The sequence below is a fragment of the Nycticebus coucang genome, chromosome 8 (genome assembly GCF_027406575.1).
Source record: "Nycticebus coucang isolate mNycCou1 chromosome 8, mNycCou1.pri, whole genome shotgun sequence".
NCBI classification, from domain to species: Eukaryota; Metazoa; Chordata; class Mammalia; order Primates; family Lorisidae; genus Nycticebus; species Nycticebus coucang.
Window position 1 is genome coordinate 101,439,928 of NC_069787.1, and position 25,356 is coordinate 101,465,283.

A 25,356-nucleotide genomic window follows, 5' to 3' on the forward strand; every position below is an offset into this window, starting at 1 on the left:
CATAGTAAGTATATTCCCTTTCTTTTGCTCTTTTAAAAAAATCAACATAATTAAAGTGTGCTGTGGAAGTTTATCTGTGGGTTCAAGTGTGCCACGGGATAAAAAACATTGAAAGATCAGCCTGGAGGACAAATACACTCAAAGAAACCATTAGCTTTGAGTGTTCTCCCCAGCACTGTTTTCTAAAATATCAGCCTCCCTGAAGATAGTCACACAGCCTCAGGCTTTGCCAGTAGAAAATGTTTAGGCTTTTAGGTCTTCAACAGCCAAGTCTGCATCTTGTAGCTCTTTCCTAAGACAACAGGTTCTTCTGGAGTTTCAGAAGCTTTCCCGTTTGTTGGTCTCTGGGTGGGTGGGGCTGAGAAAGGCAGATGCCCTTAGCTGATTTGTGTGTTACTTTGGGCCAAACAGAAGCATCCAGCTTAGGTTATAGACTCTCCTTCTAACAGGGTCATGGATGAAATCTGGGGCAGAAACCAAACCAGACAAAGGAGAGAGAATTCCATAAAACAGTATGTGACTACCCTCTACCACCTGCCTTCACAGGCAGGGTGGCCATGCTTCTCTCGCCAAGCTGAAGTCATGTGCGGCAGAATAAGCGTCGGTCCTGTTTTAGAGCCTCAGAAGTAAGTCTGGACAGTTGCTCTTGGTAGAGGGCCCCTTATGTCCCTGAAGACCACCATTAGCTATAGCCTTAGCCTTTTCCAGCATGATTATCCCACCTCACATTCCCAGCCCTTCCCTAGGGTGTTGACTTCCCTGAGAACATTTTGGGCTCTCTTCCTCAATGTCCAGACTGTGTTGTCCAGAGTTGGGCAAAAGGCCCAAGGGCCAGTCCTGGTAAAAGGGAAGCTGCTTTGACACATGCCCAGCAAATGGAGACTGGACTACTGAGTTACAGTAGTCCTGCGCCCCATCTTCCTTTTACCTCTCAGCTTTCCCAATGAAACACTTGCCAAGCATTTACCAATCACCTTCTTTGTGCCAAAGTGGAGAACAAGAGCATGTATGTTTAAGGAATTCCCAATGAGGGGCAGGCCCTCCTAGTACCTCCTCTAGCGGACTCACATGGACAGTGCTGGGTCAACAGAGGAGCCGCAGAGGGTGAGAGAGTGGGAGGACGGGCAGATGATGTTGTGGGCTGGCAGTGGGAGGGCTGGGAGGGGCTGGTAAAGTAGTGGCCTGGCCCAGTGCAGATAGGCCAAGCAGGGCTTTTCCAGGGAGAGAGGGAGGGAAAGGCATCTTGGTTAAAAGGGAACAATGTGTGCGTAGCCTGCTGCCAGGAGGTCCATGGCCAGCCTGGTGTCACACAGTTAACAAGCTATGCTCAGGGAAACTTGGGGAGAAACAAAGTTGGAAAGTAATGTGAGGCCACAGTGAGAGTCTAAGCCCCATCTTGGAGCAATGGGGAGGGGCATTGGCAGGTTCTAAGTAAAAGTGTAACATGGACAGGTCCTTCTGGCTGTCACACTGAGGCTGCCCTCGGTGGCAGGGGGCAAGAGGTCAAGGCAGCAGTAAGACAGAATCTGCCTTCCATCCAATTTGCCCATAGCTCCTGGGAGGCCCGTGGAGGGTGTTCTTCCTACACAGAGGCAGCAAGACTTGGGCCTTGCCTGTCCCTTCCACAAACTATCTCAGGAAGTCTCACCAGTGACCACTGGATCCCAGATGGCTTCGGGGGTGCTGCATCCACTCCAGAGCCTTCACTCAATCTTCCCCGAGTCCCCTATAGGACAGGCAGATTAACCTGTGTGGCAGACATGGAGCGCACTGCTCAGGTGTTCCTTCCGGAAAGAGCTGGCTGATAAGCCACAGGGAGCGTGGTTAGCGGGGAGTCTCCACCACTGCCACCTCCAGGGGCTTTCTTAGCTTCTATACTGAGGTCAGCAGCAGAGCAGGATGAGTTGTCCAGGGCCTGGTCATTTCTGCACTGTGGGATTCTTCTAATAAAAATCTGTTTTGGAACACCCTGCTGCATTGGTGTTGGTCAGGGCTTGGTCAGGGCTGCACCACGGTCTGAGGCTCTCTGCCCCTTTTCCCTGTCACAGCAGTGCCCTCCAGCACCCTGCTCACATTCCTGACTGCATCTCAGTGTGTCTCCCTGGACAGGCCACTGAACATGTGCTCAGTGCTCTGTGGGTCCAGGAGGATGACAGGGAAATAAACTGGGCCATGGATGTGGAGAATCTGACTTCCAGGGTGTCCTGTGCACCTGCAGGTTGGGTTCCACTCTGGACACCGCCATAGTCCTCTAGGTGGCTTAGTGGGAAGAGCTGACTGGCATAAACATTCCCAGGAGTGAGGACCACAGCATCTCGTCTCTTTAGAGAAAAAGGAGAAGACTGGGCTTTTCCTGGATTCCCTGTTAAAACCAGTTTCTGTCTGAAGATCTACCTTTTGTACTGGTGCCTGAAACCAATTGTGCCTTCTCTGGAGATGGTGAGCATATTCTGAAGAGATTCATGGAAACTTTGAACACAACCGTGTTGTTCCGATGCTCTTACCAAAGGCCAGCGGGACAGAAGTGGGGCTTCCTCACTTCTCACAGGAAGCAATCCCAGCAGCCCAGCTGAGATGATCGTAATCTATGTTCGGCAGGCCGTAGGAAGCGCATGGAGCTGCTCTTGTGTAGCTGGGAGAGCAGGTCGGACGTGAGACTCATCCAGAAGGGACCAGATTTCATTTCATTACTCAGGAGGGGGGAGGTGAAGGAATCACTGGGGACCACTGTGAGTCTGACTAAGGTATCTTGGTGCGTGGGGATGCATTTGCTGAACTGGGGGCCGAAGGACAGGTTGGGAGTTATGGAGGGGGTGGTGGTGGGGGGAAGAGCTCCATTTCAGCATCTCTGACTCAGAGATGCCTGTGAGACAACCAGGAGAGGACATCCCAGTTGACTTTTATTATTCTCTGGTTCAGCATGCTGCAAAATCAGAGAGAACTAGCATCCTGTCAGAGGCTGCTGCTTCCCCTCCAGTCCCTCTGCGGGGCTTTTCTCCAGCCCCTTGCCCTCAGGCAAGAGAGGAGCCAGCAGCGCAGTCTGCCAGGGGCTCCAGGGGCAGGCTCTTAACACAGCAGGGCCCTTCAGATGTTCTGCAGCTGACAACCTCAGGCCCACCGCCTGCCAGCATCTGTTCACAGAGACACAGCATCACAAACTCTCCGGACTGGAAGGGACGTTGGAGGTCATCCCTTCCAGCCTCGGGTTGGGATTTTCAGACTGTTTTAATAACTCAAGAGTTACTCCTTCTTTTGTGCAGGAGACATTTTCTTCTGTCTTCCCAGTAATATGTTATTGTGCCTCCTTCCTAAGGACAAGCATGCTGGGTCTCATTTTTGTGGCTCTAGCAGCGAAAGACATGATGAGGCCAGATTTGGGAACACAAGTTCTTTTTGTCCTTCACACTACAGCTACGAGAATGGTCTCCATGGTTACAGCAGCTTCTCAGAGGTGCCTAGATTTTCATTTTCTGTATTTTTCTAAATGTCTAATTTACGAATAATCTGCTTTAGGTAACCTGCTGGAAAGTTTCTGCACATAAATGATGATCAAGAAATATATATTTATATATATTCAAAACAAACAAAAAAGTAGGCTGATAGGCATTTTTGGTACATTTTTTTCCCTCTCACTATAAAAAGAAATTAGGGTTGACTTAAAAAATTTCAAGTTAAACAAGATTCAATGAAAGAAACACTGCCTTCATGTTCTTCAAAGGCATGTGAGCCATAGAGGGGCCGGAGCTAACCTAATTATGTTTTCTTTAATGTGAAATAGCTATTTGCCTGACATTCATTTGCATCTCACCATCACATTCAATGGCTGGGACATTGATTTTTTCTAGGGCTCCCTTTGAACATGAAAATACTTTTTCTTGTTTCCCCCGCCCCACACCTTGTGAGAGCAGTGATAAGAATGAATCGATAATTACATTATTGGATAAAAATGAATACAAATTTTATTGAAAAAGAACACCAGCAACAATGTGGGGAAAGCAGAAACAGCCACCGGCCCACACAACTCAATGCACACATTATGAGAAATAATCACCTCTTAAGGTTTCCAACTACTTATTCCAAATGAAAAGAAATTACAGACCTCAGATAAACCAACGTGGGCCGCAGATGCACACCACCTAGGAAAACTTTGTCAATAGCAAACCTGGCAACACTGTTAACCCTTTGCTTGCTATGGGTGAGCCAATGTGTTGTAAGAATTAATTGGGGTGGAGAGAACCTAATCTGTCCAGCAAGCAGTGAGCATCTAAAATACTGGGAAATCTCTTCTACTTTTCAGGTCCTTTGAGAAGAGGATTTCACAGACTTTCTTGGCAACCTGTCCCTCCTGCTTAACAACAGGAAATGGTTCTTTATGGCTAGCCTAAATCCTTCATGCTTCACTTCACCTATTTCTGTCCTTTTAATCTCAGCAGGCTGTGAGAAGTTTGTCCTGGTGGGACAATGTAGCATAGGAGACCTTACAATGATCATAATCAGATTGAAAGTGGAGTTCAGCTGTGCTGGTGGCGCATCTAAAACAAGCTGAAAAGAAGTTAATTGCAGTTGTGGTTGGAGGCCTCTACCTTTCTCCTCCCCCACCCTCCAGAGCCCTGGGCACCTTTCTGCCCCGTAGCCCGGGGGCTACCATCCTAGAACTTGCTAGCCAATGTTCTCTGAGTTTGAACAGTTTTGATGCTTCACTGGTATAGCAATGAGCGCGGTCAAAGCCGTCCTATCCAGTCCTCTGTCCACTGTTTCAAGAAAGGATTTCCAGGCAAAACATTCCTAATTACCTCTCGCATTCCATCTTCTCGCCACGCCAGCAGGTCCCCATGCTCCCCTCACAGCTTGTGAGTAGCAAAGATGTGCTCCACGTACACACGAGGAAGCTCTGAGAAGCCACGAGAAAGCACCGATCATTTTAACACAAACAACTCCACAGTATTTTTCAAGTTCTGCGTAAAAACCCGGATGATGGATCCAGCCTCACGAAGGTGTGCAGCGCCCGCAGTGCCGCACTTCAGCCACCAGGGAGCACCCGTGCCATTCCACCGGCCACCGGGATCGCGGACGGGGAAACAAAGATGAGGATTTGAATAAAGGCCTTCAAAATGCAATCCCGAATTTCTACCCTGAGCAGCATGCGTGTAAAAATTCATGAAGATTGGATTTCATTCCATGTATTTTTACTTCAGTGGGAAAGAAATGCAGGTGATTTTCTGACTGTGCCTACAGCTGTCTTTACAAAGGGGTGGGGGAGGGCTGGTTAAATGAAGAGGGAGGGACAGCACGACGCCCAGCGGGCACTTTGAGGGGCTGGACCTCCTTCTTTGGTGCTGGGGACAGCTCCTGCTTTGCTGGGTGGCATCCCCTGCATGCTGCAGAATTTACTGATTAATTACATTGTCTGTCAGAAGGTACATCTTTTGTTAGGTCTCCAACGGGACTAGCCTTGTCAGCCAGCATTGAGTCCATTGAGTCCAGTTCCATGACATGTGTCATGGAAAGCACTTATTATTTTGATGAAACACAGCCCATTTCTTTCAGCCTGTAAAATCAAAGGTGTGTAAAAAGGCTGTTTTCAGGATGTAAAAAGTCCCCTTGTTTCCCTGTGGTGGTGCATATCGGTTACGGCTCTGGGCCTTTTGTGTATTTTCTGGGTGTGAGTGACAGGGTGCTGGCCAGGGGGCAGAGCCTGTCAGAGGGTGCTGGACCAGACAGGGGCAGCTTAGCCCCCCAGAAGGCATGCTCCCTGTGCTCAAGGCCCCCAGGTTAGTGCAGGAGGGGCACCCTTGTGAGCTGGCTGTGGGCCAGGTCCTTGCTGAGTAGTGGCTGGTCCTCCCACCCTGAGCTCTGGGAAGGCAGGGCCTGGGCTGGCACGGTTCACCTCTGTAGCCCCAGCATCTAGCATGGCTCCTGGCACTTACTAAGTGTCCCTGAGCATTTGTTGGATACACAAATACGAATGTAGAGGGCGTGGCCATGAGGATCCTGTCTAGCTTTGGCTATAGTTGAGATGGGGGGCGAGTGAAGCAACAGTGGGGAGAGGTGCTGAGGCCTGGCTCTCAAGGGTGGGGCTCTGAGACAGGCAGGGACCAGGGTGCTGGGAGAAGCCCGGAGGTTGGCAGAGGTCATCCCAGAGTGTGTCCGTGTGCCAAGATGGTGTTGCAGCAGCCACGAGGGGCCTCTCTGTCCTTTCTTCCTGGCTGCCCTCGCCAGAGTCAGCCCTTCCATCATTGCCATGGCAACGCCAGCTCCAGGCGCTGCTGAGGGCTAGCTGCACAGCCAGACTCCTCAGGCCTGGCCTGAGCCATCAAGGGGCTCTGTGTGGTGGGGTCTCTCTTCTCAGAGAAAGGGAGGAATGGAGATAGCTTAGGGCTTTTTCTCAGGGAAAAACACAAAAACTGTCCCCGTGTAGCTGCAGGTCTCTCTAGTTGTGTTTGTTATAGCAGAGATGCTGGGAGCAGGCAGAGACCAGTTTGTTACCTTGCGAGTCTCCTGGTCATGGCCACGGTTGTATGGCTTGCTCCCAGGCCTTTGCTTAGGGTTACCTAAAGGATCCCTGCGAAGGCAGAGGCAGGGCCCAAGGCACAGGTGCAGAGGGACGGGTGGGGATCCCTCACCCCGAGCTGAATTCACTGCCCTGCACATTCCTTAGAAACCCAGAGCCAGAGGTCTTATGCCCTTAGACTCTGGTCACTGGACCACCAATGATGTCCCTCGGTTCCCCACCAGGTCACCACAGTGGGCACTGGCTGCTCTTTCTTTGGATTCCCCTCACACCTCTGGTCGTCACCTTCCCAGGTATGCCCTGGGACTCGGTGGGTGCTCAGCCTCCAGCGGGGGTCGTGGGGTGGCAGCTTCCTCTTGGCACCTTCTGTCTAGGGCTCTTGAAGAACAAGAAGTAGCTAATGAAGAGGCAGCAGGAATGCGGAAGATGGTCAAGTCTGGGAAAAGAGGAGAGTCCGACGTTCCCTGGGGGCCTGGAGCTGTGGAGAAACACTGTCATGCTGTTGAAAGGGGCTCTGGGATTCAAGGCTGACTCAGCCTTGCAAATCAGGCCCCTCTTGGGCATGGAGGGGAATTCTCTAAGCATTATGTGAAAAGCTTTTAGCCTGGGCAATATCCCTGCTTTCCCACAAGGGGCCTACAACAACGCAACAGCGTGGACACGAGAAGGGGGCATCTGGGCGCTGGTGTACAGTTTACAATACCTTGGATTTACATAGCACCTTTTTCTTCTAAAGAGCCTTTGCCTCTGTCCCCTGGGCCAGGGAGACAAGTGAGTGAAGCCTTCAGAACATAAATATCACAGCTTCTGTGGCAGAGCAGGGAGACTGAGGCAGAGGCCTAGAAGTGATTTCATGCAGACTCAGTGGTGTCCAGGGCTCTCTGCACTGCCTTTGGACCCCTCCAGGCAGGCCTGGCCTTGGCCTTTTGGAGGGCCTGTGGGGCCAGGCCCTCACTGGGCATTCACTTTGTATTTCAGGATGTAGGAGTAGAAGTTGTGGTTAGCGTTCTCCAGCACCATGACGTAGACCTCCTGGCAGCCGGCTGTGCTGCAGCTGCCCTCCCAGTAGCCCTCATGGCTCAGGGTCAGGGGCCACGTGTCCTGCCCCTTCACTAGGACTTTGGCAATGCCGTGCAGCTTCAGTTTGAATGGGATGTTCCGGTTGGCGGGAAGCACACCCGACAGGGGCTCTAGCAGCTCATTGTCCTGCCCCCAGTTGCCAAAGCTCTCGGGGAACACAGGCCAGTTGACCTTGGTGTTGGCGCAGCACAGGAGGTAATTGAAGACAAAGACATAGTTTCCTGCTTCCTGCCTCTTCTTGACAAAGATTTTGAGGGCAAACTTGCCGGCATGGGGCAGCTGGACCCTCAGCTCTACCCGCTTCTCCCGGTGCAGCTGGAAGATGTAGCGCCGCTGCGTCTCCTCAGTGACGGGGCCGTCATCCCCATGCAGCGAAGCCAGGATGCTGATGCCCTCCTCCACGCCGAAGCTGATGGAGCAGCGCCCGTCGCTGGTGTGGATGATGGGGTCAGGGTGGGAGGGCTTCGTGATGCCCATCTGCTCCGAGAACCAGCTGGGGCCCACGGGCTGGTGAAGCTCAGACGGCAGCTGGACTCCCAAATCCACGTAGTTGCACTTGAGCGTGTACTCCAGCACCGAGCTGTAGATGTCAGAGTTGCCTTTGGCAAAGATCTGCAGCTTGTGGGTGCCCATGGTTGCAGGGTACACCTCCAGCTTCATCCCGTTCTTCCGGAGGCTCAGCAGCCCGTGCTCCTGCTTGCCATTGAGCATAAACATGAACAGTGTTGGGGCACAGCTCTCAATGGTGATTGTAGCTTTCCCATTTACTGTGGAAAGAAAGTTGGGGTCAGGAGGGATGGGTCCTCCATGTGCTGATGTGCTGGTAAATGTTTAACCTCTCTCTCTCTCTGGGGAAAACAGCTCTGACTCGTACAAGTGGCACTTGCCCATTTCTGTGCCGTAATCACCATGATTGACTTTAAGCAACTGATGTGACAACACTGAACAAAGTACCAGCTGTCTGCAGCTCTCCTCTGGAAGGGCTCCTCTACCCCCTTTAGGTGGATCTCTTTCAGAGCACTGAAAGCTTGGGGGTGTGTGTGTCAAGAAAACTCCGTCCCCCTTTAATTCCCATTACATGAAGGTGGCCTTATTCTAGAGAGGGCAGGAAGGGCACCATCTCCCCCAAGTCTTGGGTCTTACTTTCATGCCACCCCCTCCAGCATCGGTTTGTTACAGCATCAACAGCTGTCATGTCAACACATGACCTTGAATCTAGTTGGATTGGCCTCACTCCAGGAGACTGTGCTCCCCTGGCCCCTGCCTGCTTCTCACCTAGGTATGTCTTAGCCATGTTTCTGGAATGGGACCCTGAAGGGTCAGTGTGTGCACAGGGGGTCTTTTGCATCACCCCCTTCCCTCTGGCTCTCCCTTTACCCTGCAGTTTTGTTTCCTCTGTTCTGGTGATTAATTTTTAGGGACAGGAGGTCAGTTCCCTGGTCTTTGCAGCCTGTGAGGACTCACCTATCTGGTCCTCCCTGGCTCCCAGGACCATGAGAAGAGGCAATGACTTCTTTGAGAGCCTGATTTTTCCTTCCCTCAGAAGCTGGTCACCTGCCACTAGCCTCAGGACCCCAGCCTGTTCATAGATGAATGCAAAGGAAGGAGACAGGCTATGCAGCCTGGGCTCACTAGGAACCCTCCCTGGTGTGGGCTCAGACTCTCTTGCTGGGGAGGCAGAATGCATGCCTGCCTTCAGTCACATCTGTCCCATGGGAACCTCTGCAGGAAAGTGACTGAGAGCAGCAGACTTGGTATCCCCTCCTGGTGGAAACCCTTCCCTCCTCTTGTTTCTTCTAAACTAGCTCAGAGGGCAGAGGCTGACTCAGCCCTCCACAGCTCTCAGCCCGTCCTGTTCCATCTCACATCAGAGTTGGTTGTGAATCTTTCCCACACCATGAGGTCCAGTCCCCCTGCAACCACCTTTGATTGTGGAGCTTCAAGCCCACAGGTTCCTATGCAAATGTCCATCTGCTCACCCCTCCTATCTGAGCCCCTCTAACTGCACCCAGCTCAAACTAGAACCCCTTGGAGAGGTCTGTCTCCTCTGTTCTCTCAGAGCTGCCGGGGTCACACCCCTCCATGCTGCAGGGTCCTCCCTCCCCACGCCTCCCCCAAGACTAAATGAGGCCTCCCTGGAAAGAAGTCTGTTTGGCCCCATCAGGTGAGGTTGGGTTCCCTGGAAGCCTCTTTTCTGACCCTGGCTCTGCCACAGAGAACATACCAGTGTTGTGGCTAATTCTTTTTTTTTTTTTGCATAGTCTTAGGGCTGTTAATGAGTCACAAAGGACCTCTCTAAGCGGGGTGGGACATGCTGAGGCATGTCTGATCTCCTTTCTCCAGAAGAAAGAAGAACCCCACTGTCTGGGGTTCAGTCAGCCTCTGGGGGAGACTTAAGATTTTATTTTTTTTAAAGTTAAATTTTTTTTGCAGTTTTTGGCCGGGTCTGGGTTTGAACCCACCACCTCTGGCATACGCGGACAGCGCCCTACTCCATTGAGCCACAGGCGCTGCCCTTAAGATTTTATTTTTAATTAATTAATTAATTAATTATTTTAGAGACAGAGTCTCACTTTGTTGCCCTCAGTACAGTGCTGTGGCATCACAGCTCACAGCAACCTCCAGCTCTTGGGCTTAGGCGATTCTCCTGCCTTAACCTCCTGAGTAGCTGGGACTACAGGAGCCCACCACAATGCCTGGCTATTTTTTTGTTGCAGTTTGGTCAGGCTGGTGCCCTACTCACTGAGCCACAGGCGTCACCCTATTTATTTATTTTTGAGACAGAGTTTCAATATGTCACCCTTGGTAGAGTACTGTGGTGTCATAGCTCACAGCAACCTCAAACTCTTTGGGCTTAAGCAATTCTCTTGCCTTAGCCTCTCAAGTAGCTAGGACTACAAGTGCCCACCACATGCCTGGCTATTTTTTTGTTGTAGTTGTCATTGCTGTTTAGCAGACCCTGGCCGGGTGCAAATCTGCCAGCCCTGGTGTACGTGGCCGGCAATATAACCACTGAGCTTTGGGGCCCTTGGACCCTCTGTAGGAGCCGGTGGCCTCTTCCCACGTCCCTGCATCCTCCTTCCTGAGCCCCTCCTTAGCTCTCTCCCATCCCCCCGTCTGGGCACCCTCTTCCTTCTGTCCTTAGTTTCTCTCTGGTTTCTTTCTCATCCCTACTCTTAACATAACTAGCTACCACAAAGAAATGTTCTTTACATATGTGTCACAAATATGGAATCAAGTTCTCAAATGCTATAAATTAAACAATCTGATGTTTACATTTTTATGTCTCTTGAAAAGGCAAACTGAACTTGGTGGCATTAGTGTGCTGCTGCTGGGGCCTGGTGGGTTCCTCCCTGTGGTACAGTGGCCTGCCCCAGACTGCACAGGCTCGCCACCCTATGCAAGTGCCAGAGACAAGAGTCTCAGCCGAGCACCCCCACGCTGCTAGTTCAGCAGCAGGAGCTGCCAGGTGTTTGTAGTTCTGAAGAATATGCAAGAGCTCGGCAGCCTGGCTAAGGAAGCCTGTGTGTAGAGGAAGGGACAAGTCGCTTGGAACAAACTTGGGGGCATCTCTGCTCCCCAGCTTCCCCCTCATCCTGGGCCCACTCATAGGCCACCCTAGTGGCCAGTGTGAACTCAGGCCTCCTGTTCTGGACCTACGGATGCCTCTTGGTGGCACAGACCATAACAACAGGCAGTCCCTTGGTGACGTGTGGGAGGGTGGGCTGCTCAACTCACTGAGCCTGCTCAACTCACTGAGCCTGGGGCCATGGAGAGGCATAACAGCCTTCTAGAAAAAGCCCTGCTTTCTCATGACAAAGTTCTGGCTCCCCCGGCTAGCCCCATGGGTGAGGGGCCCAATGTCAGCCCAGGCCAGCCACGGAAGACACTAAACTCCGTGTCCTGCACTGCCCAGCCCCAGGAAGCTGGCTGGGGAAGGCTGGATCTTGCCTCTAGGAAGTGGGGGGTGGCTGAGCTGGCCAGGCCAGGCTAGGCCTTCTGAAACCCAGGGCTCCTTTGGAGTGCTGGAGTTTGGAAATGGGGGCTTGTTGTGCCCCCTCCTCTCCTATCACTGCCTAAAATACATCTATTGCCAACTACCCACTGCACTTGTTACCCACCTCCCAAGACCTGGCTCAGCGACTACTCCTTAAGAAGGCCTGCCCCAGCATTCTGTCCTGGGTGGGCCCCCCCCCCCCAGCTTCCTGTGGGGACTGCTGCTGCTCGTAGACCTCGGTGGTTAGACCCAGGCACACAGGTACCAACTGTTAGGGCCACACATTCTCTCTGGTGGGAGTCTGGGAGGAGAACAAAGTGGGATGGCCAATGTCTGTGGTACTTCACCAGGAGGCCCTGGGCAGTCCTCAGTCCTTGTCCCTGCCGTGCGCACAGAGAAACTCACCCAGCTTGAACCTCCAGCTCTGGCTGTGTGACAGGGCCTCAGTGCTGGGAACCCTGCAGTCTTTCGACATGTCCCCTTCTTGGTTTATGCCAGTGTGAGTGAGCCTCTGCCCTTGCCCCTGTGCCAATGTCCATGCCCTTCCCCGAGGACCTGGGCTGCTTCCGCAGCCACCACAAACTGACATGCTCATGGGCCACACAGGGTGCCTGGCAGGGCAGCCTCAGGTGGGCCCCTGGAGGCAGGGCCCATGCTGCTCTGCCCCTGCTGCGGCTCACCTGTTCTGACCGTGGATGTCTCCGGGTGGGCACTCAGCATCCCCTTATTGTAGAATTCACTCTTGTGATACATATTGTTCTCAAACTGCCTTAGAGATTGTGGTGGTTTCAGCAGTTGCCAGTTCTTGTTGTCTGGGAAATGGTCCTCAATGAACAGTGCAGGATGGGTGAGGAAGTAGAATTCGTTGTAGCTGAAGCAGGGGACAAGCTGGTCAGTGGTCGTGTGGGCTAAGCCTGTGCCTGGCTCTGGGCAGGAGAGGCAGGGCCAACGGGGGACCTCTGAGGCTTTCTTTTGCTTAACACATGGACAGGAGGGGTCCTATCAACACTCCAATGGAGGAGGTACCATCTCCAGTCCTAACATGGACAATAGAAACTCCTCCTCAGTGGATGCTTCCAGAAACTGGAGCCAAGCCAGGGTCTGAGGCCGGAAACTGTGGCCCGCTCTCAGCACCTGGGGTGTCGGGGCTGGAGAGAATGCGCTCCACCTGCTCTCAAAGATAAACAGAAACTTGAAGGGAGAAAAAGCAACCTGCAGACCAGGTGCTGGCAGTGGGCTGTGAGGAGGCCCTCGTCTCATCCCCCGTCTCGGCTCTGCCTGGTGGCTGTGCCACAGGGGGCCTCTGCAGCTCCCTGGAGGTCACAAAGGGGATCAAGAAAAGAATGGGGAGACTTACCCCGTGAAGGGGGGAGGCTTTGCTCTGTCTAAGGTGAGCTGTGTTCAGAGAAACGGAGGTGAAGGAGGCATCTGTGAGCACACAGGCCCTGTGTGCAGGGCGCATGCGCCTGGCTTGTATTTGTCCCACGTGTGGGAGTGCCAAGATTTAAGCTGCGTACATCTGAGAGAGCACATTCACTTTTCTGAATAGAAAGGGATCTGAGCTGCTGGTGGACAGCCTGCTCCATGAATGATGTTGTACATGGCCTTGATTGAGGCCAGGGCTGGCCAGAGCTCTTCTCTAGTCCCCTGCACCCCAGCCACCTGGCCCACATGGCTTGCAGTGACCCTGCACCACCCATGGCATCCCTTCCTTGGAGATGTGATATGGTTTCATTCATTCCAGAGAGGAGAAGGAGCCTAGCAGGGGCCAATAGCAGGAGAACAGTGTGGTGTCCCAGCAGTAACAGCAATAGGCCAAAGACCCAGAGGGAAACGGCCCACAACAGAAGTAGTGTCTTAGCTCTGCCTTTCCTCACCTGTGGCCTGTGGGCACGTGCTGGAGGCTTTTAGTGCTTTGGTAGAGGGAGCTGTAGGGGGATAGAAGGGTGAGGTGACAGACAAAAGGGCCTGGGCCCGCACAATGGGCCTAGAGCCAGCTTATATCCGAGACTTAGAAAAGTGGGGATGTCGCAGTCTCCCGGCTCTCCTTTCCCACCTGCTGCCTCCTCCATTTCCACTGACTGGACACCCAGCAGACCAGACGGAGAGACTTGTACTTACAGGAAGGTGAATTTGGAGGTGGTGGTGTCAACCAGGCCGCTGCCCCAGGTGCTGTCCACCAGGTGCCATCTCCCCTCCAAGAACACAGCGTTCCAGGCATGGTCGAACTCCCCAGAGAAGCTCTGCCCTGTCTGATAGCCGAAGCCCTTGGAGTAGCCGGGCACAGTCATGCACTGCACTCCCGCGATCCTGGGGGAAGACAGGGGCCTGAGCAGGGCTCCCGTGGCCCCCGGGTCTGTCTGTCTGTGACCCCAGGCCTCAGGTGCGTCTGCCGTCCATCAGTCCTCCCGTGTTGCTCCTCTCCCCTGCCTCTCACACACTCACATAAATACAGCCCTGAGGGCTTCTATCCTGGGAGTGGGGCATTGGGCACAGTGCTGGCTGCAGTCTCCGCTGTCTGCTCCTCCCCAGAGACCATTCAGATCACTTCTGCCATGTTCCTCCCTAGAGCCTGCCTGACACGCTCCACGAGCAGCTCTTCAGGAGGAAAGAATGAGGGCAAGTGTGAGGCTGCCCCCAGAACAAGGGAGCCAGGGAAATGACAATGTTCTTGGGTTTAAACCTATACAGAAGGGGTGAGCACAGCTGCAGGGACAGCCAGGGCTCCTCTGGACATGTGACTGAAGAAATGGTTTCATGCCACGAGTGAAGTGCTGGGGATGCTGACTGTGAGGTGCCAAAGGAAGCGAGCCCGACTCTGCTGCCGCATCCTCCCAAGGACGTCGGTGTGGGGGCTTGAGGGGAAGGCAAGCTGGTGTCTGCAGCCCCAGCCCAGGGAGGATGGCCCAGTGTCAGGATCTGTCCAGTCTGACCGACGGGCCTGTGCCCTGTGAAAAGGGAGCGAGCCACTACCACACATTAAGGTTATTCACTGACTGGCTGCTTGGACCCCAGTTTGGAGTCTCCTGTAGCTGACCCGTGGGATTGGAATTGCTGGCTGGCCATCCTGAGCTTTGGGGTCCTTTTGACATTGTGTTCCCTCACTGCTCACAGCTGAGATGGCACCACTTTCTGGGAACCTGGATGGGGATGGGCACTGCTCACCTCTAGGGACCACATAACAGGAGGCATTTGGAGCAGGAAACCCGGAGGCTCAGGTCTGGGCCCCTGAGTGTCCTGCTGTTGTCACCTCCCCTATCTCCTCAGCATGCCTGCCCTGCACAAGACAGCTGTGGGGATGGCGTGTGTGCACAATTCCACTACTAGTCTAACCTAGGGATGCACCATGCCAGCTCTTCTGGGGATTTTATGTGAATTAGAAAAAGCTGCCCCTTCCTCAAGACACTTTCCTTGCACTTGTGGTAAACTAATACAGCAAACGCAGAAATCTGTGGAATCTAGGCTGTGTGCACTGCCCCTGTGATGTGGCTCCTTCGAGCAGTGCCCCAGCTGCCCAGCTCCCCACACGGGGCTGACCCTGCACTCTGCTGACACAAGTGGACTCTGCAGTCAGGGACATCCGCCAGGCCTGTGTCAGTGAGTCGGCCTGTGGAATCTGGGGTCCTTCCGTGGGTTGGGACTGTAGTCTCGGTGCTCTAAAGAAGAGGGCCATGGAACCTCTCAGGGTAAATGGGGTGAACTGGTCATGCGTTTACTGTAAGAATGAGGTGGATTTTGTCTATAAGAAGGAACATACAATTAAAAACTAGCAGAAGATTTGATTGCATATTAGAGCCATATTGACATATCGTTCGTTGTGGTATCTTGAAGGTTCACAGATTCTAATGTCCCTGCCACCGGTGTCACTTCACCTGAGTGGAACAGTTATGTGTTCCACGTCTGCCTTGGTGTTCCTCACCTGCGGAGAGGCCAGGCCACCCATGCTGAGGTTCCCTAGGAGCCTGGAAACTTCACGGCCCTTACCCTTCTGCCTGCAGCTTCTCAGAAGGAGAGTCTGCCCTCCCAGGCTCTCTAGGGGAATCCCACGAGCACTTACTAGTTGGGAGTTGGGTCCTGGCCCTGTGGGAGAAATTTCAGGAGCTAGGGAGACAGGAGAAGACATCAAGAGAAACTAGACCCTGGTGTTAGGGTTTCCTGCTGGTAAAGGCCATAAAAGACTCCTGGAGAAGAAGACAGGAGGCCGAGGAGCCTGTGGGAGGGAAGGAGGAGCAGCCACATCCTTAGGGCAGCCCTGTCTCATTCCTCTGCAATCAGGTGGTGGATGCTGGGGCCAGGCGGACTGAGTGGAGCTGTTCCCAGGATGGGGACACCTGAGGGAAGGTCCTTATAGTCTGAGAGAAAAACTCCAGCATTGAGGGGAGGGTCAAAAACAAGAGCAGATGGAAGTGAGGGGTGGAAGTGGGAGGTGAGTCCCATCCACTCAGAGATTAGGTGAGGAGAAATGTGAAACTTACAGGTGGTCCCTGAGTTACAAACATTTAATTTGCCCTTATGAGTGGAGGCTATTGCAGTAAGTCCCCATGTTATAGACACCCAACATACGTACAACTTTGACTTAATGAGTGGAGGCTATTATAGTTAGTTTCCAAGTTACAAACATCCAACGGACGGACAACTCTCTTTTCTGAGGCTATTCCAGGTAATAGTAAATGTATCTGTTTCGGCTTATATACAAATTCATCTTAAACCTATAGAGCCTATCTCCTTCATAACCTAGGGACTGCCTGTATTTTTTGAAGTACACAGTGCTTCTGACACAATGTTAACCAGCCGACAAGAACACATCAAACTCTCCGGTCAGTACAAGCCAGTGTGTGTGCACATGGAGAGGGGGGGCAGGGAGAGACAGCGCAAAAGGCACTGGATTATGGGTGATTTATTTTAATTTTCTTCCTTAAACTTCACTCTATTTTCTAAATTTTCAATAATGATTATGTGTTTTCAAATTGGAAAAATAATCCATAAGTAGCATTTGAAATTATATTCTTCAGTGAATGACTTCTCATTCTCGCCCGGAATATCTGTGCACATCACTTTCTAGTATGCTGTGGAGGGATAAAAGGAGTCCTGGGAGCAGCAGGGTTTGGAAAATGGCTCATTTTGCATTAAGGTGAGCTGACTGAGTGGTGCTGTGGCCCTCTGGACGCAGTGCCCACCGATGCTCGTCCTCTGCTCAGAGCCACTTGGCGTTAAGGGAGGAAGAAGCAGCATTTAGCTTTCACGCGACGTCCAGGCGCTGGGGTAAGGTGGATGGGCACTGGTGTGGGCGCTGTGCTCAGCTCAGATTCTGCCTGATTGTCCTCCTGGAGGAAGCCATATTCAGGCAGTGTCCCCAGGGGATGTCCTCCCTTTAGGGGGATGAAGTAGAGGCAAGATCTGAGGACCACGTAGGAGAGCTTCAGTGAGAGCCTCTCCTGACCTGGAAAGGGATGGAGGAGGAAGAACCTAGTAGCAGGAACATCCACCTGTGCTGCTCCCAGTGCACGGTGGTGGCTGCTAGGCTGGGCCAGGAAGTCAGGCCACCTCCCCAGCTCTGCAGGTGACCTCCAGGGGGGCCTTGCCTGGCTCATCATAGGCAGAAAGAAAGGTTGGCATGGAATGATCTCCAGGGATTGATTCCCCTCTGATGGGCTGAGGAGAAGCCGGAAGGCCTGTGGGGAAATGCCTGGAACAGGCCAATGATGAAAAAAGAAACTCGGCTGTAAGCTAATGCCCTGTTTGATGATATGAGGATAATTTATTACCTGGCAGCAATGTGCGAGATGAATTGGACAAATGAAGTCATAATGTAAAGCCTTGTTGTTAATACCCCATAATTCTTATGCAAAATAACCCGTATGTATAAGATAATGATTGTGGAACTTGGAGTTTTGTGTCCAGTCACTGGTGGTTAGTCAGAATGACCACAGCCATTTCATGTCATCCAAAGACCGCTGACTGCACACAGTGTGTACAAAGCACTGTGGTGGGCACCTGGAATAATATAACATGACCTGGCACAACCCAGCACAGCAGTCCAGGAACTCTGTAAGTTGGCCGTCTAAGGGACTGTAACAAACACATGGTCAACACAAGGAACTAGGCCTACTGTACTGATAGTACCTGTGGCGCATGTCCAGTAGGTCAACTTAAGGACATGGTCAGTGGAGGGAGGTGGGCAGCTATGGAGACTCTACTGTAGTAAAATGATACTCCAAAAATAAGACTAAGTGACTGCCCTGGATGTGCTCACAGGTGGAAGGTGGGTAGACATCTGAACTGTCACTAAAACACCAGTGAACAAGCAAAGCCCTGGGGAGTCCAAGGGAGGAGGAATAAACTTTGCATGCAGGAGCTACAACAGCAGTGAAGGAGGGATGGAGGAAGAGCTCCAATCAGCTATCCTACAGCCTAAATAAACATTACCCGAGGGGAGGAGAGCTATTGAACAACCCTAGGCTGCAGACCTTTAGCTCTAATTTACAGTCTTGACAAGTCCAATGCCACCTCCATAGCTTGTGGCAGATATGTATCCCAAGCCACAGTGAAAACCTGGATTCAAGACACCCTGAGCAAGCTTCTCTGGGCACGCTGCAGCCACTTGCTGGCAAGTGTCAGGCCTTAGGAACCCAACGAGAGAAGCCCTGAGAGCGGCAAAAGACCACATGGCCACCAAATGCGGCTTGATGGAGCAGGACTGAACAGAGGGGCAGCTAGGCCATGACCTGGGCATTCCCCACAGCTGCTGAGGCTTCTGTGAATGCATCATCCTCATTATTTAAAAAAGATGAGTGTGTTCTAGTCTGGTGCAGTGTATCCTCAGATACTGATTGAGTTAGGTGGCGGGTGAAGACTATGACTGTCGTTTTGTACTGAAATGGCCCAGGGCCTGCCATAGGAACCACGTGATTGTGCTATACCCAGCACCACAGCCAGGCTGATGGGAGGGCAGGGTGTCCTGCAACGGTGGGCTCTGACCATCCCTCACCCAGCTCTGGTCACTTGTCCCAGGATGTCTCAGTCAAAGTGGGGAAACAACAGGAGAGCGGGACCACAGCAGCAGGAGAGATGATAAAGCAAGCTTTTTGTTCAGTATTTTGTTGATAAACTGTGGCTTCTACACTGCGGCAGGACAAAGCATGACTTATCTTTCATAATTTAAGTACTTGATTTCTTGTAATAGGACAGTGTTTTTATATTTCTCCTATGTGCTCCCTTTTCTTATACTACCTTAAAGGCTACCTTGAAATCATGATAATAATTCTGGATCCAAGACCTTGCCTATGTAGAGGCTCCTGAGATGTGACCTCAGAGACCTCCTCTCCAATAGGTGAGGAATCAGCAATTCAGAGAGGGAGACCACCTTGCCCAAGGACACACAGCTTGCCAGCAGCTGAAGCAGCACCGGGACACAGTTGTCCTAATGCACAGCTCGGGAGCACCAGCCCTTTTGCAAATCAAGATTTTGTTTTAATCTATAAATTTATAGGTAGCATACAGAGTAAAATGAGAACATTTTTTGCTACAGTGATTTGTGGGTGCCACCCTCTAGGGCATGTATAATGGTGGGGGAAATTTAGATATCCTTTTCGGAGGCCTAATATGACAAAGTTGGATTTGGTGATAATTTAAGATTATCAAACTAATCTGCATTGTCCTGAAGGCCTACATCTTTGGAAACCTTTGGAACCAAGAGATGTTGTGGGATTGAGGGGGACCTTGAGCTGGAGGATGAATGGGACACCACCCGACATCTGATTGGTGACAACCATTCCCCTCAGCACCAGAGCCTCAAACTGATAATAAGCCCCTGGCTTTATCCAAAGTCTCTGAAGAATCTGCTAGTGCGTGGTGCTAGGGGCTTGATAACAGGGGAAGAGGATTTTTGGGAGATTGACTCGGTGGCAGGAGCCTGGGGAATTAAACTCGGCTCCTGCAAGGAAATTAGGCAGAATCAAGTATGGACGTGGGCAATCGAGGTAAAAAGAAAGAGATTAATGCTTGGTGATAGAGTCAGAAAGAAATTTGTCCAGCAGTTACAAGCAATGGCAATCACAGAAAAACCACATGTCAGTAACTTGGGAAAGAACAAGAAGGAAACGAGTGATGTGAAACTATCTGAATCCTCCACCAAATTGCTTTATTAAATCATTTTTTAACGAGGCCATTGCTAGGAGGTAGGATGGGTGGGTGGGTGGGGTACAGCTCCTGCTGACAGGCCACCCTGACAGCCACTCAGTGATAAATCAGCAAGTGTGGATTACTTGTCTTCAGTTATTAAGGAATTAGCTAATGAATTTACCAAACTTCTGGCAGTTTTAAAGGTAAAGAGAAATAGGAAAGGGATGCATGGATAGGTTATTGATCTTTAAAGCAAAAGCTAAAGGAATTTAAGGAACGGTGAGCTACTGTTATGTGTCTCAGGCAGGGTGAGGAATTTTTTACATGGTAATTGCTAGGTTGGTACTAACTTCAAATGACAAAAATGTTGGGATGTGTTTTAATGATCAGCTGTAGGCCAGAACATGGCTATTGTTAAGTATCCAGACCAGGCCAAAAAGCTGACAGTTTCACTAAAAGCAAGTGTCAATTTTCTGAGTCTATGTGGGCCAGCAGTCTGTAGGAAAGTTCCACAGAGCAAAAGCATTCCAATACTCAGGAAAGGCTAATAAAGAAACAATGCCCCAAATCAGGTTAGCAAACCCCAAACTGCATTTCTCATTTAGTCTCGTGGTCCTGCCAGGCAGGTGACACAGTCCCCAATACACAGACAAGAAAACTGAGGTTTTAAGAGGCTAAGCACCTTATGAAAACAAAGAAAACTAAACAGTGGTAAATTAAGGACTAGAACCCAGGTCTTTCTGGCTTTGACTTTCATCTTCTCTAGTATGCTAGAAAGTTCATACTGCATAAAAGGGGATATATCCTGTCATATAATAAAGGATATATCCTGTGTATCATATGCAAAAAAATACCCACGTGTTTTCAAATTTGCAAAATCAGATGATAATAATCTTCTTCTTAAAGAAGCTAGGCAAATAGCTGGGCATTGTGGCGGGTGCCTGTAGTCACAGTTACTTGGGAGGCTTGAGGCAAGAGAATCGCTTAAGCCCAAGGGTTTGAGGTTGCTGTGAGCTGTGATGCCACAGTACTCTATTGAGGGTGATGTAGTGAGACTGTCTCAACAAAAGAAAACAAAAAAGCTAGGAAAAATGGAGCTAAAAAGTGGCAATTATTCCACTATTTAAAAAGAAAATAAGGCCCATTTTATGGAAATCTGCTAGGAATATTGTCTATCGAGGGCCTACCGGGTATAGGATTCTGGGGTGGGTAATCATTAGGGAACCAGAAGGAGAGAGGGCTAAAGCATACGGACATGGAAAACTCAGGACAGACGAAAAGAAATAAGCATAGAGCTTGCCTGCCTGCAAAGACCTGAGCCAGGGAGGGAAAGGACACCATGTTAACAGTGTCAGCTCTAAGTGGAGAGTAACAATTTCTTTTCACTTTAGTGTATTTTATAAATTGTCTGCAATGAGGAGTATTTGTGTGTGTGCGCGTGTGTGCGCGCGCACGCTGAGGCTATCCAGGCAGGGAGGTGGGGGGCCCTCCTGGAGTGGGGCCTGGAAGGGGCATTAGGGACATGCCGGTATGTGTGAGCAGATGGAAGTGCATGTGTCACAGCATGCAGGGATGGAAGAGGGGTGAGGCCAGAGTTTGGAGGGCTTCGTGGGACAGTGTGAGCCTTTAGCCATGGTTAGGAATCCAGGGCCGGAGAGGATCCAGACTGGCAGAGGCCCACAGGCAAGTGGGGGCTCCTGGATGTGGGGTGGGGAATAGTGATGGGAATGGAGGGGTGCAGAGAGCTGCTCTGAGGAATGGTTGGGGCGTGGCCAGGGTGGCATGTTCTCTGTACCCTGACCCTCCCTGGTTGCCTTTGGGGCTGTGGTCTCAGGGGTAGGCCTTGGAAGTGAGGAAAGGGAAGGGCTGGCAGTGGCAGTGGAGGTGGGGCAGTACTATGTACAAGGGAGTTCAGGCCAGAAGAGGCCGCATGCTGCAGATGCCTGGGAGCTGCCCACCTGTGGACTCAGCGTTCCTTGTATTTAGCATGATGAACTGCCATCCGCAGCTCTGGTGGGCTGACATCAGGGTGTCGGAGAATACCTACTCTCAGAGGCCAGCAGAGCAGTGGGCAGTCCTTCAGCACCCCCTGGGGAAGGGCTCTTAGCCAGGGCCTAGCTGATTTCTTCTTGGGGGAGTCCAGCAGACCTCAGAGAGTGGGCACAGGAAGCTGTGGGAGTCAGGAGGTCTCCTCCAGCCCTGAGACTTTCAAATCACTGGGAACCGCCAATGGCCCATTCTCCTGCTCAGGACAGAGCTGTCACGCACCCCAGTAGCCTGGCCACATGCTCACTTCCCAGACTGCTGAAAATGGACCCCAAAGGTTCCAAGAACAACTCTTTCCTACTTATTCAGCTTTCCAACTGACAAATCTTTTCAGCTGGGAGATCTTTAGTTTCCCCCAAGAACGGCCTTTCACAGCTCCTTTGGCACCCACAGCCACTGTCCTCCCGTTCCCAGGCCTGTCGTTCTTTTAACCTTCAGCTGCACAGAGATGAGAGAAGGCAGAAAAAGGGCTTTTTATAACCAAATTATCTCTGTGCATTCATCTGCCATTATGTTAATGCATCGCGAAGCCCGGCAGATGGTACAAAGTCAATTATGCTGGTGTTAAAAAGGGAGAAATTGACCTTTTCAAGACTCACTTGGATTCCAGAGCAGAGTTTGCAAACTCAGGTTTCAGGCTTGGCATGTGGGTGAAGGTACACAGCACTTCAGAGGGGGGAGGAGGGATGGGATCTGGGGGTCAGTCTGGGGCTCTGGCCTCTCCCACCTGCACATCCTCTCAAAGAGGCCAGCATAGCCATCGCAGTTGGTCTTCCGGGTCCGCAGGATGTCAGTGGGTTTGAAGGCCTGGCGGTCCTTCTCCTGGGCAGTTGCAATGTCATACTCTGGAGGGCAGAGGAGGAGGTCATGAGGAACCAGGGTCTGGGAGGTGGTGAGACCAGTGTGGGGAGATGGAGGCTCCATCCCTGCCCCAGGGAACCATGGAGGACTGAATGGAAGCAGGGTCCTGGTCCAAGTGAGACCTGGGAACTGTCACTTCTTTGTGCAAGTGAAAAGAGGAAGAGAAGGCCTAGGCAGAGCAGGCCACCCTTCAGGCCTCTGAGGAGAAGCTGGGAAGGGAAGGGACCAAGACAGCACATGGGTGCAGGGCTGCCTCTGCTTGTCCCCACCTCACAGTTCTGTACACAGTTCCAGTGAAACTGTGCAGGTGCCCCAAGACAAGGCCTCATGCTGGCCTAGAGGGCACATGGAGCTGTGGTTAAAGCTCACCTCCAAGTAGAGAAGGCTGCTCTCCCACGGCCTGTCACTTTACTAATAAGGGCACATGGGGACTGGGAAGAGAGCCTGAGGCCTGTGGTGAGGCCCTGAGACTGGAGTGACTAGCCATTTGGTGCCCAAAGGGACTGTGTGTGTGTGCGCACATGCGTGTGCGTCAGTGTGGGCTTGGGCGCAGTAAACCAGGTCCTACCAAGTGTTCTGTTTCTTATCCTGCCCCTTTAAGGTCCAGGTGGAGCCAGTGGGGTTGGGGTCGGAACAAGTGGCCCCAGGCTCTATTCAGACCTCCCACCTGTGCCAGGTGGGCTCCTCCTCTAAGGCTTCATCCCCAGCTGCTGCTTCAGGACAAAGGAATCGCCCAGTGGCAGAGGGTCAGGAAAGGCCTAGCTGATCCTTATCAAAGGACTAGGACTGTACCCCAAACCTGGTCCTCCACCCCCTCGTTTGTGTTTGCAAGGCAGCAAGGGTCAGTGTCCCCTTAGCAACCACCTCTGTGGCTTGGCTTGACCTGGCGAGCTTCCTACAGCTGTCCTGTGGAGAGCTAAGGGCAGCTGTGCAGGCCCATGTCCTCTGGTGGCTCTGAGAACCCTGAGACTGGGCTGGCACCTGAGACAGAGGCCACCAGTGTGGGAGCAGGAAGAGGAGTACCCGCCCTTCCTGGCACTGGCACTTAATGAAACCTCTGCAGTATCAACAACTTCTCAGACAGCAACTTCCCTTTAACCAATGTCTGTCCTTCTTAGAGATGCCCTTCTGTCCCGGGCTCTCATCTTTGTGAAGCAGGTTTACTCTGAAGCCAGAGCTGGGGAAGGCTTCTGCTTAGTGCCCCAGCTCTGGACACTGGCTATGGGCAGAGGATCATAAGGGATCCCCCATCCTCTGAATAGCCTTTATGGAGACTGTTAGCACATGGTAAGTTTGACCCTCCTTGGTTGGTCTTTGGTTACTGGGTCAAGCCATCTGCACCCCTCCCCTACCTTCCACTTCCCTGTAGGGGCCCATAGGAAGTGGCAGCAAGGGGCTCTAGACCCAGCTGCATCACAGGTGTGCCTACCTATGTGATGGCAGATCCAGATCCAGATGGCACGGACCATTTCCAGGTCAGTGTGGGCCTCCTGAAGCAGGTCACTCACCAGCTCATCCAGGCCGCTCTTGGCCGTCACCTGGGGAGCAGGAAGGGTGTGCTGTATCAGGGCCAAGGGAGGGCTCGTGAGGGGCCCAGGACCCTACACCTGCAGCCAGTGCTGTCCCTCCTCCAGGTGGAGAAACTGGTGGAGAGGCCCAGAGGGATGAAGGCTGGCTCAAGGCAAACTGAGAGGAGGAGGGGGTGGCACAGGGCATGTGGTGCTGACCAGCTAAATCGTGGGCCCTAGAGCCACCACAGCTTTTCCCCATAGATCCTAGGGCCAGTCAAGTGGGCATCTGGGTGGCTGTAGCAGACCCTAGTCATGGTCAATACTACCAAAAACAATCTGCACATTTAACACAACCTTATCAGAACTCTAATAGCTTTTTTTGCTGAAATGGAAAAGCCAGTCCTTAAATTACTATGGATTTACAAGGTGTTCCCAATTGCTGTAATGATTTTGAAAAATGGAGAACACAGTTGAAGGACTCATTTTCCAATTTCTAAACTTATCATAAAGCTGTAGTAATCAAAACAGTTTGGTACCGTCATAAGGATCATATAGACCAATAGAATAGAGTTAAGTTCAGAAATAGACTCATACATCTATGGCCAACTGATTTTTGACAAAGGTGCCATGTCCATTCAGTGGGTACAGAATAGTCACCAATGACCCAAATTTAAGAGATTAAACTACAAAACTCTTAGAAGAAAACATTAAGGTAAATCTTCATGACCTTGTTGGCACCAGACCCCAATTTGGTGCCCTCAATCCCCCCTCCACGGTACTCAGGGTTGCCTGGAATGATCCTTCACTTGAATTTGGCAATAAGCTCTTAGATGTGACAACAAAGGCACAAACAACAAAACCAAAAAAAAAAAGATAAACTGACAATCATTAAAATAAAAAAATTGTGCATTAAAGGATATTATTAAGAAAGCAGAAAGATATCTTACAGAAGGGAGAAGTTATGTATCTGATAGGGGTTAAATGTGATGGAGTTCTTAAATATATTAAGAACTCCTACAACTCAACAACAATAAGACAACTCAATTCAAAAACCAGCAAAGGACTTGAATAGATACTTTTCCAAGGAGGATACACAGATGGCCAATAAACACATGAAAAAATGCTCAAAATCGCCTGTAGTCCCAGCTACTCAGGAGACTGAGGCAAGAGAATTGCTTGAGCCCAAGAGTCTTGAGGTTGCTGTGAGCTGTGATGCTACAGCACTCTAT

General features: G+C 51.4%; 1 protein-coding gene across 4 annotated transcripts in view; it reads right to left on the minus strand.

Moving 5' to 3' along the window:
* Positions 1–7,199: 7,199 nt before the first annotated feature.
* The window catches only part of KY (kyphoscoliosis peptidase), a 59,144-nt gene continuing 40,987 nt past the window's right edge, over positions 7,200–25,356 (minus strand). For 2 of the 4 annotated variants that reach the window (XM_053600423.1, XM_053600421.1), the window contains 6 exons: positions 24,046–24,154; positions 22,483–22,600; positions 13,710–13,898; positions 13,466–13,516; positions 12,269–12,459; positions 7,200–8,358 (listed from right to left, as the gene is read on the minus strand). In XM_053600423.1, the coding sequence (XP_053456398.1) occupies positions 7,463–8,358; positions 12,269–12,459; positions 13,466–13,516; positions 13,710–13,898; positions 22,483–22,600; positions 24,046–24,154 (1,554 nt within the window). In that variant the 3' untranslated portion in view covers positions 7,200–7,462. The remainder of the gene's footprint in view (positions 8,359–12,268; positions 12,460–13,465; positions 13,517–13,709; positions 13,899–22,482; positions 22,601–24,045; positions 24,155–25,356) is intronic. The other 2 variants (XM_053600424.1, XM_053600422.1) reach the window with 1 other exon arrangement.